The sequence below is a fragment of the Rana temporaria genome, chromosome 3 (assembly GCF_905171775.1).
Source record: "Rana temporaria chromosome 3, aRanTem1.1, whole genome shotgun sequence".
Lineage (NCBI taxonomy): Eukaryota > Metazoa > Chordata > Amphibia > Anura > Ranidae > Rana > Rana temporaria.
Window position 1 is genome coordinate 224,866,243 of NC_053491.1, and position 17,297 is coordinate 224,883,539.

General features: G+C 44.5%; 1 protein-coding gene across 1 annotated transcript in view; it reads right to left on the reverse strand.

Moving 5' to 3' along the window:
• Positions 1 to 17,297, reverse strand: part of LOC120932165 (oocyte-specific histone RNA stem-loop-binding protein 2-like) — a 72,078-nt gene that overhangs the window by 33,129 nt on the left and 21,652 nt on the right. Inside the window, exons 2-4 of the mRNA XM_040344360.1 lie at positions 4,573 to 4,704; positions 1,879 to 1,959; positions 1,646 to 1,756 (exon numbers count right to left, since the gene is read on the reverse strand). Coding sequence (XP_040200294.1) covers positions 1,646 to 1,756; positions 1,879 to 1,959; positions 4,573 to 4,704 — 324 coding nt within the window. The remainder of the gene's footprint in view (positions 1 to 1,645; positions 1,757 to 1,878; positions 1,960 to 4,572; positions 4,705 to 17,297) is intronic.

A 17,297-nucleotide genomic window follows, 5' to 3' on the forward strand; every position in this document is an offset into this window, starting at 1 on the left:
CCCCACATTCACTCCAAGTCTAGGAACGTAGCAGCACACAAGCTAGGCAGGGCAGAAGCAGCCCTTACACTCAAAGCATTGACTGGGAGACATGCTGGTGTCCCCCTCACTGGATCCTATGAGATAAAGAGGGTCTGATACTGGCTCTGCACATAGGAATTAAAGGGTCACTAAAGGAATTTTTTTTTTTTTAGCTAAATAGCTTCCTTTACCTTACTGCAGTACTGGTTTCATGTCCTCATTGTTAGTTTTTTGCTTTGAAGTAGCTGTAATTCTGCTGTGATCTCCACACTTCCTGGTTGCCTGTTTCCTTATAACCATGGCACTGGGAGATTTTCACGGTGGTCTAAGCTGTCATTACTGTGTGTCTAAAACTCCTCAGAACCAATCAGATTCATTTTAAAAACAAAACACTGCCCTGGATTTGTTTGTTTTTGTTCTGTGAGTCTTCCCGACTCACCTCTCACCCGGAACTTCATGTATGTACCTTTAAAACCGAAAGTGAAACTAGAGGCACATTATATGATAGATTAAATTCAATTTTTAATCATTTTTAAAAGGAATCCGTTAACTTTTATGTCTCTATACCCAAAAAACAGTCATTTCAGCAAAACATTTTTTTTCATTTAGTGACCCTTTAACACAAGTTATGTAACCAGAAAACAGGTTACATATTCTGACTTCTGAGATCCCAGATAACCTTCTCCAGTCAGCAGCAACTAGGATTTTGTTGAGCTGTGCCGTTTCAACATTTCTGTGCAGAGAACCTTAGCTACTTGTCTGTAGTACACCCAAGAGGTGTTCGTTACAACTACTCTTCCTGTAATAGAATCTTTACTACATACGGTTACAGGGGGCTATTCTAACAGAGAATGACAGGATAATACTGACAGTGGACATCAAGCATGACAAACTACAAATTAGGACATTAAACAAGCAGAAGAAATTGTAAGGGTCTCAAATTTAAATGGCGTTAAATCTTTTACAAAATGATACAGCCAGCTGCCTGGAGTTCCATCGAAAAGGACAGTTTCCCCAATGGATTAATAAAATTCATACTTCTGGTTTTGCAAATATTTGCCAAGCCTCCCCCCTTCAGTATTTAAAACCACATTCCGCTCAACATAAATTGACATAGTCAACCTTTGCATCCACAACACATCTGCAGGTTAGCACACATCTTGGCTAGCCAACTAGTGCTACGTAAAAATCTTTAGGCATAAAGTTCTTTCAGAGGATTAAACTAAATGTATCTCTACATGTTCTTGGCCTGGACAATCATGGAGGAGAAGTAGAAGGAATACAGATTCCACACAGTCTCTCCATTTTTCCTCTATGGTGATTAATGGTTTGCCAGTCTCATTTTTAATGCAGTGGATATTGGTGGTGGTGAAGGGACTTTTACGTACATGCTTCCTGTCCTTAGAATGAAACAAAACTCTTGGATTGTCATGGAGTAATGAAAACCATAATGATATAGATAACACTTAAAATTTGTTACCTACTTTCAGGCTGCAAAGTCTACTAATGTAGATGAACTATCTTTCTTCTAAATCAGTTTTTACCACAAGAGCACCAAGAAGAGCACCGAGCCCAAACGTTTGAAGGAAAAGATCTGCAACTGAACATATTGGGAAATACCAACCTGCGCTTTGACTGCTCGACATCCAACAAATCCAGTTCTGTATCAACACCAACACTGACCCCTGTCACTGCAGAGCCCTGTTTTGGAGGAGCTGGTTCGGGAAAAGGCAGCCTGAAATATTCAACAGTATTTTATTACCCTTATGGCCACTTGTCAATGCAGAACATGATTTCTCAAGTTTTAGCTACAGTAGGTGCTAAAATAAAAAAATAAAGTTGTAGAGCAATTTGTACCTTGAAGTCTGTGATGCATTATTATAGTCGGTCTTTGCAAGAAATCCAGAAGCACCAAGCAAACGAGATCTTGATGGCACCCTGGTTGAGATACAGAACCATTTTAAAGATTCCACACAATATGCCACATAGACAGTGGCTGAATATTACAACACATTCAGGATTTCAAACTGCATATTCCCATTCAGATCGATGCTGCATCCACAGAGTATAAATTTATTTTTTAAAGTCATACTTATAATACTAAAGATCAAGAGCACCACGCCAAAGTATAAAAATAATAAGTCCACAAAGTGGTTTTATTCCAATCATAATGGGCGCAACGACACCATCTTCATCAGGTCTACAGCAGGATTTAAAAAAACAATTAAAACTAAAAAAAAAAAACCCCCACACCTCAGTAGTTTGTACATCACTAAATATGCATTAAACAGAATGACAGAGTGGTAGCAGTATATGTGTGAAAACACAACACATAAATCACATCAGCAAGAATGGACGTAGCCTAAACCAGCACCTGAATGTTGCCAACTTGTTTGAACTACCTATTCAGTCAGCATAAAGCCTGTTTCACACTTGTGTGCCGCAGGTTGGTCCCAGCACAGGCATGTCAGCCATTTTTGTGCTGTATACCCATGGATTTAGCCATGGTCCCATTAGGTTGTGTGCTTTTAGTTTCAGTTCATGAAAGTTCGATGCATGCTGCATCCTTGGTGTGCTTTCAGAAACTGCAGAAAAAAAATGTATACAAAGTCTATGGTACCACAGCACATGAAAACCGCAGATACACCCACGTGCAAAACCAGCATTAGTCATAAGAGATCAAAAACTGTTTTCATTGTTCATAGCAATACCTTTTCCTCTACCATTTCCAGGCGTTAATGCCAGCTGATCAAAGGTAAACACATTTGTACTGAATTTACCATATATACCAAAGTTTTTATTCCTGCATTTTTAAATGGCCCTTATGTTTTAGGCCATTAGGATCAGAAATTGTGATATGTATATAGGGTCTTTCCATAATTGGAAGCAATTTATAAATGGGATTAAGACAATTTTGCATGATTTTAAGTTTTAAATATGTGACTACTTAAATTAATAACACTGCTTATATCTGTTAATCATTAGTAGGTTCTAGCACATGAGAGATGAGAGTAATTAGGTGTTATGTACACAGGAGACCACCATTTATACATAAACACTGCTACTAAAAATGTAGTATGCATATTTAGATGTATTCGGATCCTATGTACAAATTACAATATTGTGAGTCTTTCTAGTAATTTTATGTTTTCACACGTTGTAGCCCTGATGAAGGGGGTGATGTGTGGCCCCTGAAACATTGGATGTTGTATTTGATTAAAGGATTGAAACACACATTTTGGACGGTGTCCAAATACCATACTGGTATGGTGCTTCGATCTTCAGATTTGGTTTGTGGTTCAGTCTGGATGACAGTAGGTTGGCCTAAGAAATGGCGACTTAAGTGGACTTGCCATGTTGGTGAATGCCACTGAAATTGAGCCATAAAGGCTTTCTGCAGAACATTGAGTCCTCAGCCATCCTCCGACCATATCCCATGACAGGAGTAAAGAACTGCCCACTAGCACTTGAAAGAAAACAAATAAAATAAAAAAAAAATCTTACAAATTCTAGTGCCGATTTGCATAGCCACTAGTCAGGGCCAACTGGTTTAGGGCTCAGACATATGGGGTGATTCAATGAGAGTCTGACAGTCATGATGTTGAGCTACAACAGTCTTACAATTATATACAGTACTGCCAAAAAAAAACAAAACAAAAAACAGACAGACATCAGCCCATCACCCTTGTTCAAAGTATAGAGGGGTGCTCCTGGAAACAAAACTTCTGCATCTTGGACTGAAGAGTTGAGCCTATTCTTAGAAAAGTGTCCAGGTACTTCACATGATGAAACAAGAGACTTTGAAAATTGAGGGCCCAGCCAAATTCCTGCAGGACTTGCACTGTCTGGGGCACACTTTCCTTGAGGTTATCCATTAATTTCTCCATTAGAAGCAAATCATCCAGGTACCAGTGTTAATTTTGTCAACAAAAACATTTTAGTCAACTAAAACTAAATTGAAATTTGACTTCAAAATTAACATTGGTCTGTAGTGCATGTTCATACCTCAATACAATAACATGAGATTTTCACTCCAGCAGTATATAATGAGTTTGGAAATTGTAGAGAAATGTTCACTAATGCATGCATTACAAATAAATTACACCCATTACATTTTAGATTAAAATGAGTTTTAGTCGACTAAAATGTACTGAGGATTTAGTCGACTAAATATGATGAATTGAAGACTAAAATGAGACTAGAACTAAAATGCCATTTTAGTATCAAGACTAAAAATGAAATTTGCTGCCAAAATTAACACTGCCAGGTACTCCTGAATAGGGTCTTCATAATAGCCGGACCAAAGGGCAGAGCCACAATGCAACGCATTCAAAAATGTGCAAGGATCACCTGCACAGTGGAATTTATCATAGCATTAACTTTCTCCACAGAACTAAACTGATGTGACTGTTCATGCACTTTAAATGGAATACCAACTTCATACTAATTCTGCAGCGTTTAAAGCTTTTATGAAACTAATAATGTCCAACAGGATTATTTTTATCATGTATGCCAACTCAAATGCACATTTTTCATTTAAAATATAGCTACCCAAATAAATCTTCAATGGCAGCAGTGTTGTTTATCAGCATCCATGGTTCTGGAAGGAGATCATTTGAGAATGCAGGCAATTGTTGCTCATGGCTCTGTGGCAGCATATGAGGAGACAGCTGATACTGTAGCCTAAAACAAAATATAATAAACAGGTGTAAATCCAGCCTGAAAGGGTGAAAAGGAGAAAATATCTTAAAGTCATTCTAAAGGTTTTTTTTTTTTTTTTAAACAAAACTATTCTACTTACGTGCCCCCTTGCAATGGTTTTGCACAGAGCAGCCCCAATATGGCTCTTTTTGGGTCCCCCGCTGCCGGTCCTGGCTCCTCCCCCTGCCCCAATAGCAAGCCTCTTGCTATGGATGCTCCTTGTCCATTCACACACTGAGCGCAACTCAACCCTCTGCTCTCACATTGGCTTACTGGCTGTGGTTGACAACAGCAGGAGCCAACAGCTCCCGCTGCCATGTGAGCCGAGGAGAGACCTGCTGCTCTCATGCACATCACCAAATCAAGATGGGGTGCTGCACCCAGAAGGTTGGATGTAGACAAGTCTGATCATTGGAGGGCAGGCCGAGTTCCCAGCATAGCTAGAGAACGGACTACGGTGTGTTCGGTTTAGTGTGCTCATTTTTTAATAAAAATTCAGAAGGACCAACACAAAGGATGCAATACAAACAGGATATTTCATACAAGTACATGGTACAGTAGTCACATATCAGGAATATTAAATGTTGGGTTTACATATTCTTTAAAGCCTCTATTAGCAGTACCACCATGGTAAATGCCATCAATACTCTTAAGCTGGACAAAATTACTAAACCACGTTTTTCAAATGGAAATGGCAGCTCCTGCCACCCCCTGAGCATTACACATGGAATGAACTACACAAGCATTAGGGCTCATTCACCTTGAATAGACTGTCAAAAACCTTAAACCACCACCATGTGTTGACAATTTTGAGTTCATATCTATATTTGATGCTATAGCATAGGTGCTTATTTGGTTACTGTGCATTGAGGTGGCATTTCACTACACACATACCCACAGACATTGTCCTTTAGCCAAACAAAATAGTTTAGAGCTAGCTGGAAAAGATTCTGCAATTTGGTGTTAAAAGCAATAAATTAGGATTCCACATTTAAAACACTTCTACACTAAACTGCAGGCAGCCATGCATGACAGGCATCTAAGCGTTGTTTGCCTTAGCGTGTATTGTCATGTCAAGTCGCTTTGAAAGCTCCAATACCCTTGCAAAAGTTGTGCTTGGACCGATCCCCTCACAGCGTACTACTGGTTCATTCTTTTGAAAAGCATAAAGGTGACAGACAAGGGAGGAAAAGCAAAGCACAGTCAACATACGGGTGAATTCCACCCAAATGTTATAGGCTGAACCTGGTGGTCTGAGTCTCAGCCCCTGGTTTTCTAGGTGTCTGATCTCCAACAGTGTTATTTTTTCTTACCTACAAATGAGGACTTACCTCTCCAGTGGTTGGCATATCCCTTATGCAGTAAGAGTCTGCAGGAGAACCTTTAGGAACTTGACACTTTAGAAGTATGTTGAATGTGAAGACTGTACTGAAGGTTGCAACTCTTGGTTAAAGCGGATGTGCCATGGGAACAAAATATTAAAAGTCAGCAGCTACAAATACTGCAGCTGCTGACTTTTAATATTAGGACACTTACCTGTCCTGGAGTCCAGCGCCGATCGCAGCAGAGCACGAGTGATCGCTCGTCACTCTGCTGCTCCCCCCGCCATCCACGCTGAGGGAACCAGGAAGTGGAGCGCTGCGGCTTCACTGCCCGGTTCCCTACGGCGCATGCGCGAGTCGCGCTGCGCCCGCCGATTGGCTCACACGCTGTGTGCTGGGAGCCGAGTGTTCCCAGCACACAACGGGCGACAGACGGGATGTGAGGGAATGCCCGTCTTTCGCCCGTAGCGTGTGGCCGGAAGTGGGTGCAAATACCTGTCTTTAGACAGGTGTCTGCACCCCCCTCCCCCCTGAAAGGTGTCAAATGTGACACCGGAGGGGGGAGGGTTCCGATCAGCGGGACTCCACTTTAGGGTGGAGGACCGCTTTAAGTTCACATCTACCAGGTGAAACTTGAAAAATTTGAATATCGCGCAAAAGTTAAATTTCACTAATGCAACTTAAAAGATGAAACCAATATATGAGATCAGGGTTCGACAAAACCCGAGTGCAATTGCGACAAGAAATAGCGACCTGGCGCCCAGGGAAGCTTGGGCCTGCAGAAGGCCGCAAAGCCGCGGCCTAAATTACAGGCCAGCGTGGCAGACCGGATCAGGCGCATGGAGACAGGATATCATCTTGTGGTGGACGTTGGCATGACAAGTAAAACAGCAATTCTAGTGTGTTTTTCACTGCCATCTTCTTCCCTCTAATTAGAGCCCCCAAACACATTTTTTATTCTAACACCCTGGAGAATAAAATGGCGGTCGTTGCAATACTTTGTCACACCGTATTTGTGCAGCGGTCTTACAAACGTACTTTTTGGGGGGAAAAACACTTTTTTTTATTAAATAAGACAACAGTAAAGTTAGCCCAATTTTATTTATTTTTTTAATTGTGAAAGATAATGTTATGCCAAGTAAATTGATACCCAACATGTCACACTTCAAAATTGCGCCCGCTCGTGGAATGGCGACAATCTTTTACCCTTTAAAATCTCCATAGGTGACGTTTAAAAAATTCTACAGGTTGCATGTTTTGAGTTAGAAGAGATCTAGGGCTAGAATTATTGCTCTCGCTCTACCAATCACGGCAATACCTCACATGTGTGGTTTGAGTATCGTTTACATATGCGGGCGCTACTCACGTATGTGTTCGCTTCTGTGCACGAGCTTGGCGGGACAGGGCACGTTCTCTGGCTCCTAACTTTAGCTGGCTCCTAGATCCCAAGCAAATTTGTCAAACCCTGTATGAGATGGCCTCATTACATGCAAAGCAAGATTACAAATCGCGGCTTGCGATGATTATGGCTTACAGCTCATGAAAACCCCAAATCCACAATCTCAGAAAATTCAAATATTGTCAAAAGGGGCAATATTCTAGGCTCAAAATGTCCCACTCTAATCAGCTAATTCAACTATAACACCTGCAAATGGTTCCTGAGCCTTTCAAATGGTCTCAGTCTGGTTCAGTAGGAATCACAATCATGGGAAAGACTTCTGACCTGACAGTTGTGCAGAAAAACATGGACACCCTCCATAAGGAGAGAAAGCCTCAAAAGGTAATTGCAAAAGTTGAATGTTCCCAAAGTGCTGTATCAAAAGCACATTAATAGAAAATTAAGTGGAAGGGAAAAGTGTGGAAGAAAAAAGGTGCACAAGCAGCAGGGATGACCGCAGCCTGGAGAGGATTGTCAGGAAAGGCCTAGTTAGACTTACCGGTGACGGTATTTCTAAGAGCCTTTCAGGACAACCTTGGAGAGAGCGCAGCTCCGCCCACTTTTTAGGAAACACATGATCCTTTAAGATCCCTCCTCTTCCACCATGGCCTCAGTTATTGTGGTCTCCGACAACTGGAAAACAAAGCACAGAAGAACCACAACAAACCATGATAGACATTTAAAACACTCTTATTCAAATACCTAGGGAGGGAAAATAGCGGTTGTCCTGAAAGGCTCTTAGAAATACCGTCACCGGTAAGTCTAACTAGGCCTTTCTCTTATCGCCTTTCAGGACAACCTTGGAGAGGATAACCGAGTAACTTACCCTAGGGTGGGACCACTGCTTGCAGTACCTTCCTGCCGAAGGCTTGCTCCGCAGCGGACAGTAAGTCTAGCCTGTAGTGCCGCAGAAAGGTCGAATAGCTGGACCATGTAGCTGCCTTGCAGATCTGGTCAGGCGTAGCACCGGCTCTTTCGGCCCAGGAGACTGCCGTAGATCTTGTTGAATGGGCCGTGATTCCCGTAGGAGGCACCTCTCCTTTGGCTTGGTAGCTCTCTGTGATGGCTTGTTTGAGCCATCTACCTAACGTGCTTTTGGAAGCTTTTTCTCCTTTCCTTGTACCTGAGAATATTATAAACAAGGCGTTCGACTTCCTGAATTCCTTGGTGACCGAGAGGTATTGAAGTACACATCTTCTTACAATCGAGAGTATGAAAGGTTTCTTCCCCTGCATTAGAGGGAGCTGAACAAAAAGGTAGGAAGGATTATTTCCTGAGACCTGTGAAAGGTAGATGAGACCTTAGGAAGAAAGGCTGGATCTGTTTGGAGAATTATTCTGTCCGGAAAAATCCTTAGAAAAGGCTCTGTAACTGCCAAAGCCTGGATTTCACTGACCCTTCTTGCGGTCGTGATGGCCACCAAAAAAAATTGTTTTTAATACTAAATTCTTTAAAGAAATATTCCCTATGGGTTCAAACGGAGCTCCCGTGAGACCCTGTAAGACAATAAATCCCAACTGGGAAAGGCTTTAAAGGCTACCGGCCTACTTCGACCCAGTGCCTTGAAAAATCTTAAAATTAAATGTTCCTTAGAGAGAGTTTTTTCTAAATAAACCGAAAGAGCTGCCACTTGTGTCCTTAGGGTGCTAATTGCTAACCCCTTCTCCATTCCTGCATGAAGAAATTCCACAACTGAAGTGACGCTATTAACCTGGAAATTCTTGGACGTACACCAGGAATTGAACTTTCTCCAAACCTTGAGGTAAATTGCTCTGGTTACACTTTTCCTACTGTCTAGTAGTTTATCACCTTATCAGAGAGTCCCTTTGATCTTAAAAGGTCTTCTTCAGAAACCAGGCCGTCAACTGTAAACGTTCCACTTCCGGATGGTTCACAGGACCCTGAGACAGTAGGTCTTTCCTGAGTGGTAGTTTCCACGGTGGTTTTGTGGCTAAATTCTGAAGTGATGCAAACCACGGTCTTTTTGGCCAGTAGGGAGTGATTAAGATCAGACTGGCTTTTTCTTCCCTGAACTTTCTTAGGACTAGTGGTATTAGTGTGAAAGGGGGGAAGGCGTAGCACAGCTGGTAGTGCCACCGCTGGGCCAGAGCGTCTATGGCCACTGCCTGGTCTTCTCTGTGAAGGGAGAAGAATGTCCGCACTTTCGCATTTTGTTGGTTGGCGAACAGGTCTATCTGTGGCTGACCCCATTCCTAAATGATTGCCGTGAAAACTTCTGTGTTTAAGCTCCATTCTGCCTCCACTATGCACCTCCTGCTTAGTAGGTCCGCCAACAGGTTCTGAGACCCTTTTAGGTGTACCGCTGACAGGGACGCTAGATTTAGCTCTGCCCAAGACAGCAGATGGTTGGCCAGCTGCATAAGACCTCTGCTTCTGGTTCCCCCCCGCTTGAGGACATACGCCACTGCTGTGGTGTTGTCCGACAGGACCTGCACGTGGTGACCCTTCACTATCTGATGAAAGGCCTGAAGCCCCAGGAATATAGCCTTTAATTCTCTCCAGTTTGAAGACCTTCTGGCTTCTGGTTTGGACCAGGTGCCTTGAGCAGTCTGTCCCTCTAGATGGGCTCCCCAACCCCAGGAAGTCGCGTCTGTTAGGCACTTCTCTACCAGAAAGACCCAGGGAAGACCCTTGGTTAAATTGACGGGATTTCTCCACCACCAGAGTGCTCTTTTTACGTTTGATGTCAATCTGATATGTTTCTCTAGTGACTCCTGGTGTGACCAGGATTGAAGAATGCTCATCTGGAGAGGACGAGAATGTAACCTCGCCCATGGAACTGCCGGGATTGAGGCTGCGAGTAGCCCCAGGACTGCCATTGCTGTCCTGACCGACACCCCTAGGTTTGTCTGGACCTGAGCTATCGCACCCAAAACCTTCTCCATCTTCTCCTGAGGTAAAAAGACTTTCTGAAGGATTGAATTTATGGTATATCCCAGAAACCTTGTCTCTTAGGAGGGTACCAGATTTGATTTCTCGCGGTTTAGTAACCAACCTAGACCTCCGAGATAAACCTGTGACACCAGAAGGTTCGTCGCAACCTGATCCTGAGAGTCCGCGAAGAACAGCAGGTCGTCCCAGTATGGGACGACCGAAATCCCTTTCAGCTTTAGTGGTTCCAAGGCCTCCGCCATGATCTTCGTGAAGATCCTGGGGGAGGAGGAAAGCCCAAAGGGGAGGGCCCTGAACTGAAGATGCCATACCCTGGACCCCAGGTTCACTGCCAGTCTGAGAAACTGCTGGGAAGCTTGGGCAATCGGAACGTGTAAGTAGGCATCCCTGAGATCCAGGGATGCCATGAAGCAACCGGGGGTCAGTAATTTTGTTATGGAGTAGATGGTATCCATACGGAAATGTTTGTATCTGATCGACTTGTTTAAAACCTTCAAGTTTAGGATCAGTCGAAACTTGCCCGAGGGCTTCCTTACCAAAAAAATGTGGGAATAGAAGCCCTGGCCCTTCTGATGTTTTGGGACCTGAACTACAACTCCCTGACTCATCAGATCCTGAAGCAGGATCGTCATTGCAGAAGCTTTTTCTTTGTCCCTGGGAAGGGCTGTGATATAGAACCTTCTCGGGGGACACTCTGAAAATTCCAGACTGTACCCTTCCGTGATGATTCTTTCCACAAAAGGGACTTGCGAGCATCTGCTTCCACTGTGGGAGAAAGGCAGACAACCTTCCTCCTACCGGAAGCAGATCGTCATTTATTTTTGGTAGTCTGTTCTGAGGGTTTTTTGAAAAGGATACCTCCTCTACCTCTCTGGGACCCCCAACCTCTTATTTTCTTCTTTTCTTATGGGATTGCTGAAAAGGACGAAAATTCTTTTTGGGGTTCTGACCCTTTTTAGGGGGAAAAGCCTTTTTCTTATCCGCCGTTCTGTCAAGTACCTTTTCCAGGTCTTGACCGAACAAAAGGTCCCCTGAGAAAGGTAAACCACAAAGTTTAACCTTAGAGGGTGTATCACCCGACCAGGTTTTTAACCATACCGCTCGCCTGACCGAGTTTACCAAGGCTGCTGACCTTGCAGCCATTTTAATGGACTCAGCAAATGCATCTGCCATATATTTGATGGCTTTCAAAATTAAGGGAAAGGACTCCAACAGATCCTTTCTTGGGGTGCCTGCCTCTACATGACTTTGTCATTTTTCAACCCAGCACTCTAGATTGCGGGCAACTACTGTGGCGGCCATAGCTGGCTTCAGGCTGGTTGAAGCGGAATCCCAGGCCTTCTTTAGGAGGGAATCAGCTCTCTTATCCATCGGGTCTTTTAGAACCCCCATGTCCTCAAAAGCCAGATCTGTGTGACGTGATACTTGCGAGAAAGCGGCGTCTACTTTAGGCTTCTTGTTCCATACTTCAGAATCACGGTCTTCAAATGGAAACCTTCTTTTAAGGGTCTTGGAAAAACAAGGGGGCCCTTTCAGGGTCTTTCCATTCCTTTTTGATTGTGTCCGAGAGGACTTTGTGGACCGGGAAAACCCGATGTTTGGATTCATCCAATCCTTGATACATTTTATCATGTATGGATAACTGGACCCTTTCTTCCTGGATATCCAGGGTAGTGTAAATTGCTTTAAGTAACTCATCAACGTCTTCTAAAGACAATTTAAATTTAGAAGTTTTGCTACTATCATCTTCCTCTTGTTCCTCCTCATCTGAATCCCTGAGGGAGGGGAGAGTACTAGTTCCTTCATCTGCCGAATCTCCCTCTATTTGCCTAGACAACGGGACTTTCGGGCTAGGTGGTGGCTGCTGAGGTTCCCCTTGATTTGCGGAGCCTTGTGCAATCAGATCCTTAACCGAACCTAAAGAGCTTGCCAGTTCCTGAACTGAAGAAAATAGGTGAGAGAGTGGGTAACCGCTCAAAGAGAACCAGGTAATCGGATTCCTGTGGTCCGAGCCAAGGGTGCAGGCAGTGCAATCAAAATGCAGGTTAGGATGAAGGAAAAAAGCTGGGACAGCCGCACTCCAAAAAAAAATCCTCCTTTAATTAAAAATCACATGCCACAGCAAAAAACAGCACAACAAAAGAAAAGCTGACGTTTCGCACTATGCCTTAGTGCTTCTTCAAGAAGAAGCACTAAGGCATAGTGCGAAACGTCAGCTTTTCTTTTGTTGTGCTGTTTTTTGCTGTGGCATGTATTTTGTGATTTTTAATTAAAGGAGGAGTTTTTTTGGAGTGCGGCTGTCCCAGCTTTTTTCCTTCATCCTAACCTGAAGAAAATAGGTCCTTATACTGTTGTGAAGTTTCCTCTTCCACCAAATTTTTAATACAGGATCTGCACATGGGTTTTTGCCAAGAATCCCTTAAAGGATTCCTGCAAGATGGGCATTTCCTTGGAGCATCCAAGTGTTTAGTTTTGCCTGCAGACTTTTCCTGCAATGAGATGACAAACCAAAAATTACCATCTTTTTTTTTTTTTTAAACACCCAGTGCTGCCACCACCAGAAACAAATTAAGGGGCCTGGAAATATGTGCCACTACCCCTTACGGCTATACAGACCAAGGACATTAACTTGGACTGGTAACCACAGGCTCCCTCAGGGAGGAACAATAAACACAAACAGGCCCACCAAAGTAAGAATAAAAGGCACCATTGTACCCCTCTTACCTGGGCGTGACCGGTGCTTGCAGCGCCTGTTTCCGCTGGTGCTGTCTGTCTCTCCTCCATCGTAGAGCGCAGCGAGATAGTAGCAGGAAAACTCAGTTTTTTTTAATTTTCCCGGGCCTCCCGCGTCATCATCGGGGGCCGGAAACGGAAGCGCCGACCTGCCCCTCAGACGCTGCGTTCCAGGCGTCGAGAACCACTGCGCCACGCCCCCCAGGAAGCAACGTCACCGTGCGCGGCGCATTCGCCGGCCGGGACCCGGAGCTGGAATGCGGAACACCTGCGGCGGTTACCGCTCGGCCACCAGGCCCTACCGCAGTACCCGAGCACACGCCGCCACCTCCTGGGAAGCCGAATGCTCCACTGAGCCGGAGCGTCTGGGGACTCCTGAACGCCCCCTCCCCGTAGAGGGGGGCCGGGATGGTCACTGCAATACACATTAAAAGAGGTAAGCCAACACCCCTCCGCCTTGGAGAGAGCGCAGCTCCCTGGTTCCCTATGATGCTTCCACCATGGCGGAGGAAACACAATAACTGAGGCCATGGTGAAAGAGGAGGGATCTTAAAGGATCATGTGTTTCCTAAAAAGTGGGCGGAGCTGCGCTCTCTCCAAGGTTGTCCAGAAAGGCGATAAGAGAAAAGACCATTCAAAAGTGTTGGGGACTTTCACAAGGAGTGGACTGAGGCTGGTGTCAGTGCATCAAAAGCCACCACACAGACGGATCCTGGACATCAGGATCAAATGTCGTATTCCTCTTGTCAAGCTACTCCTGAACAATCAAACATCAGAAGCGTCTTACCTGGGCTAAACCTGGGAAGGGCTTTCCCTTACCCTCCCCCCCTTTCCAATAGTGCCCTTCACCATAATTCTTATTTACATTATGCCCCCCTAGAGATCTTCGTACATCCCCCCTGTCCACCACGTGGGGTCAATGGTTCTGTCGGTTTGGTGCAGCGCATGACCACCACAAATTGGGTAAGCCAATTCTTTTTGTAGTGCTACCCCCTCAGAAGCCGTTGGTTGTTGTTGGGATCGGCATATTATTTACCTTTCAGTGTTGTCTAGGGGTGTAGTTAAGTAGAGTAGTGAGCGAATGACCAGTCAATGAATAAAGGTTTTCGAATGCTTTATTTCCAGGCCCAACATGGCCAACATCAACATAAGGTAGAGCAAGAAGGTTGATGAAGCGAGAGAGAACCTTGCAGTATCAGGCCTGGATATGAGAAAGAGCAATCTTGCTCTCAGTAGCACAATAGTAGAAGATACAGTTCGTCGCCACTCTAGCCAGAGTGGGTGAAGTGCCTCCGGACAGACTTCTGCCACAAGCCTGGCAGCCGAAGTGTCACTTTAGATTGCTGGGAGGAACAGGCCTCTGCCACAGGCCTGGCTCTAGGGCCTCTGCCACAGGCCTAACACTTGAATGAGGTGAACGTATTGAGCGAATCCTCCCAGTAGATTAAGTTAGGGTCACCGGGTGATAGTTGAAGTGTACCTGTCAATGTCCCGGTCACCAGATCCCTGATGGTTCGTTCAAGCCCTGTTTGACAACCTGCCTCCGGGTTCTCCTCAAGCCGACCCCCCATCGAACGGCACACAGCCTGGGATCTCCTCAGTAGAGTTGGGAACCCAGTAAGTCACTGGGGCCCCTATCGGGAACATGGAGCTGCGACCCCGGCCTGGAAGGCAATCGCCGGGGTCCGTTGGATCCGCAAACCCTGAAGGTGGGTGCCGCACCTGGAACCCGCGAAGAACCACACAAAATGGCTCCGCCACAGATATACTCTCCCCCAGCATGCCCTGCGAGGGAAAACTCCCAATTGGCTGCTGGGGAAAAGCGGCTCCGCCAGAACCCCTCTAGTGCCAACCGTCGCCCAGGGATGGGATTGCATCCCTGGAGCGCAGACTGACCTACAGGACAGTTCCGGAATGACAGCAGTCCAAATTTAGAAAATTGTGAATGAGAGCAAAATAACTCTCCCATTCCCCACCAACTGTAGCGTAGTGCCCATACTGAAAGTAAGGGGGCGCTACATTATTAACTTTTATGCTGCATTTCTTTTGTCATACCGATTTTCTTTGTTTTATGTAAGGTTTGTTTTATAGAGTGGTTCTCCCGAAGAAGTGGTTATACCACTAAACTAGTCGAGACTCAGACCATTCCATATGCTTGTAATTACAGAATTTGCCTGGAATCACTGCAGGCTTGTTTTTTCAATTGTAATTATGTATTAATTGTATCATTTTTTACATGCAATACATTTTCCTTTTACACTACATGTATGTTAATTTTATCTACCAAGACAGTCCTTAATTTTTAGGGGTCAGCCTCAGCCACTGTTACTTTTCCCCCCATCCTCTTGTTGTTTTACCTGGGCTAAAGAAAAAACACACCTGGCCTGTTGCTCAGTGGTCCAAAGTCCTCTTTTCTGATGAGAGCAAATTTTGCGTCTCATTTGGAAACCAAGGACCCAGAGTATGGAGGAGGAATGGAGAGGCACACACTGCAATATGCTTGTGAAGTTTCCACAGTGTGTTGATTGGGGAGCCATGTCATCTGCTGGTGTTGGCCCACTGTGCATCATTAAATCCAGGGTCAATGCAGCCATCTACCAGGAGATTTGGGAGCACTTAAGGTTTCCTTTAGCAGACAAGCTCTATGGGGATGCCGACTTCATTTTCCAGCAGGACTTGGCACCTGCCCACACTGCCAAAAGCACCAAAACCTGGTTTAATGACCGTGGGATTACTGTGTTTGATTGGCCAGCAAACTCTTCTGACCTGAACCCCATAGAGAATCTGTGTGGCATTGCCAAGAGAAAAATGAGACACGAGACTGAACAATGTAGACGAGCTGAAGGCCGCTATTTAAGCATTCTGGTCTTCCATAACACCTCAGCAGTGCCACAGGCTGACAGCTTCCATGCCACGCCACATTGAGGCATAAATTGCTGCAAAAAGGCCCAAACTAGAGTACATATGCATCCTTTTACTTTTCAGAGGTCCAATATTGTTCCATGTACAATTGTTGTTTTGATTGCATGCAAAATTCAAATTTTCAGAGATTACGAATTTGGGGTTTACATGAGCTGTAAGCCATAATCGTCACAATGACAAATCACAGCTTGAACCAGCTTGCTTTGCATGTAATGAATCTCATTAGTTTCACTTTTAAGTTGCATTAGTGAAATGATATTAACATTTTTCAAGTTTACCTGTATATATGGGTGTGAAACTGTAAACCAGACATGCATAGCACTAGTGGTGCAACGGATCGTCACGGGTCACCCTGTTCGGATCGGCACACCACGCGATCCGCGGAGCGCTCTGCAGCCTCGGTCATAGAAAAAGTCCCCGGCTTCGGCCAAGCTCCGGAGCAGCGGCCATCTTGGTACACCAGGTAGCGGCTGTCTCGTCAGAAAGTGACGTTTCGTCGCCACCATCTTGCTCCACCACACACTCCTGCACAGGAATGATAGTGAGAAGGGGTAAAGCGGACATCTTGTTAAGCCCACCGGAGGTTTCGATTTCACAGTTCTTTTCAACACAAAACGGGGCTTATGTGCTTAAATACATTATTTGGGAATCCAACGGACTGTTTACATGTTAAATTTTAAAAGCAACAGCAAACCTTACATGCTTGCTAATGTGACAGAACACCTCTGATTTTCACATTTAGTTAAATGTGAAAAATCAGAGGCGTTTCACATTTAACACGTAAACAGCCTGTCAGATTTACATATACTGTATTTAAACACATAAACTCAGTTTTGTGTTGAAAATAGCTTTGAGATCTAAAACTTGTGGGTGTAACAAGATTTGTCTTTTTCTGATCCGATCTGAGTTTTTTGATCCGTTGCACCCCTACATAGCACTATGCCGTTTCCTTCAGGCTGAGACTTTAGAAAAGGTGGAAGAACCTTTTCCCTGCATTTCCTGCAGGTACAGCGCAACCTATTAAATCTGCTTAAAAATGCTTAAAGTAGCGAATAGGCTGCTGTGCCTGCACAAACACAGCTGCAGGAAAACCACAAAAGTTTGAACCTAGCCTAAACGAGATGATTGCTGCAAAAAATTTTTTTACTTGGAAGTGGACACACACACACACACACACACACACACACACACACACACACCTTGGCGTTCATTGAGGATACAAAGATTCAGATACAGCTGGCTTATAT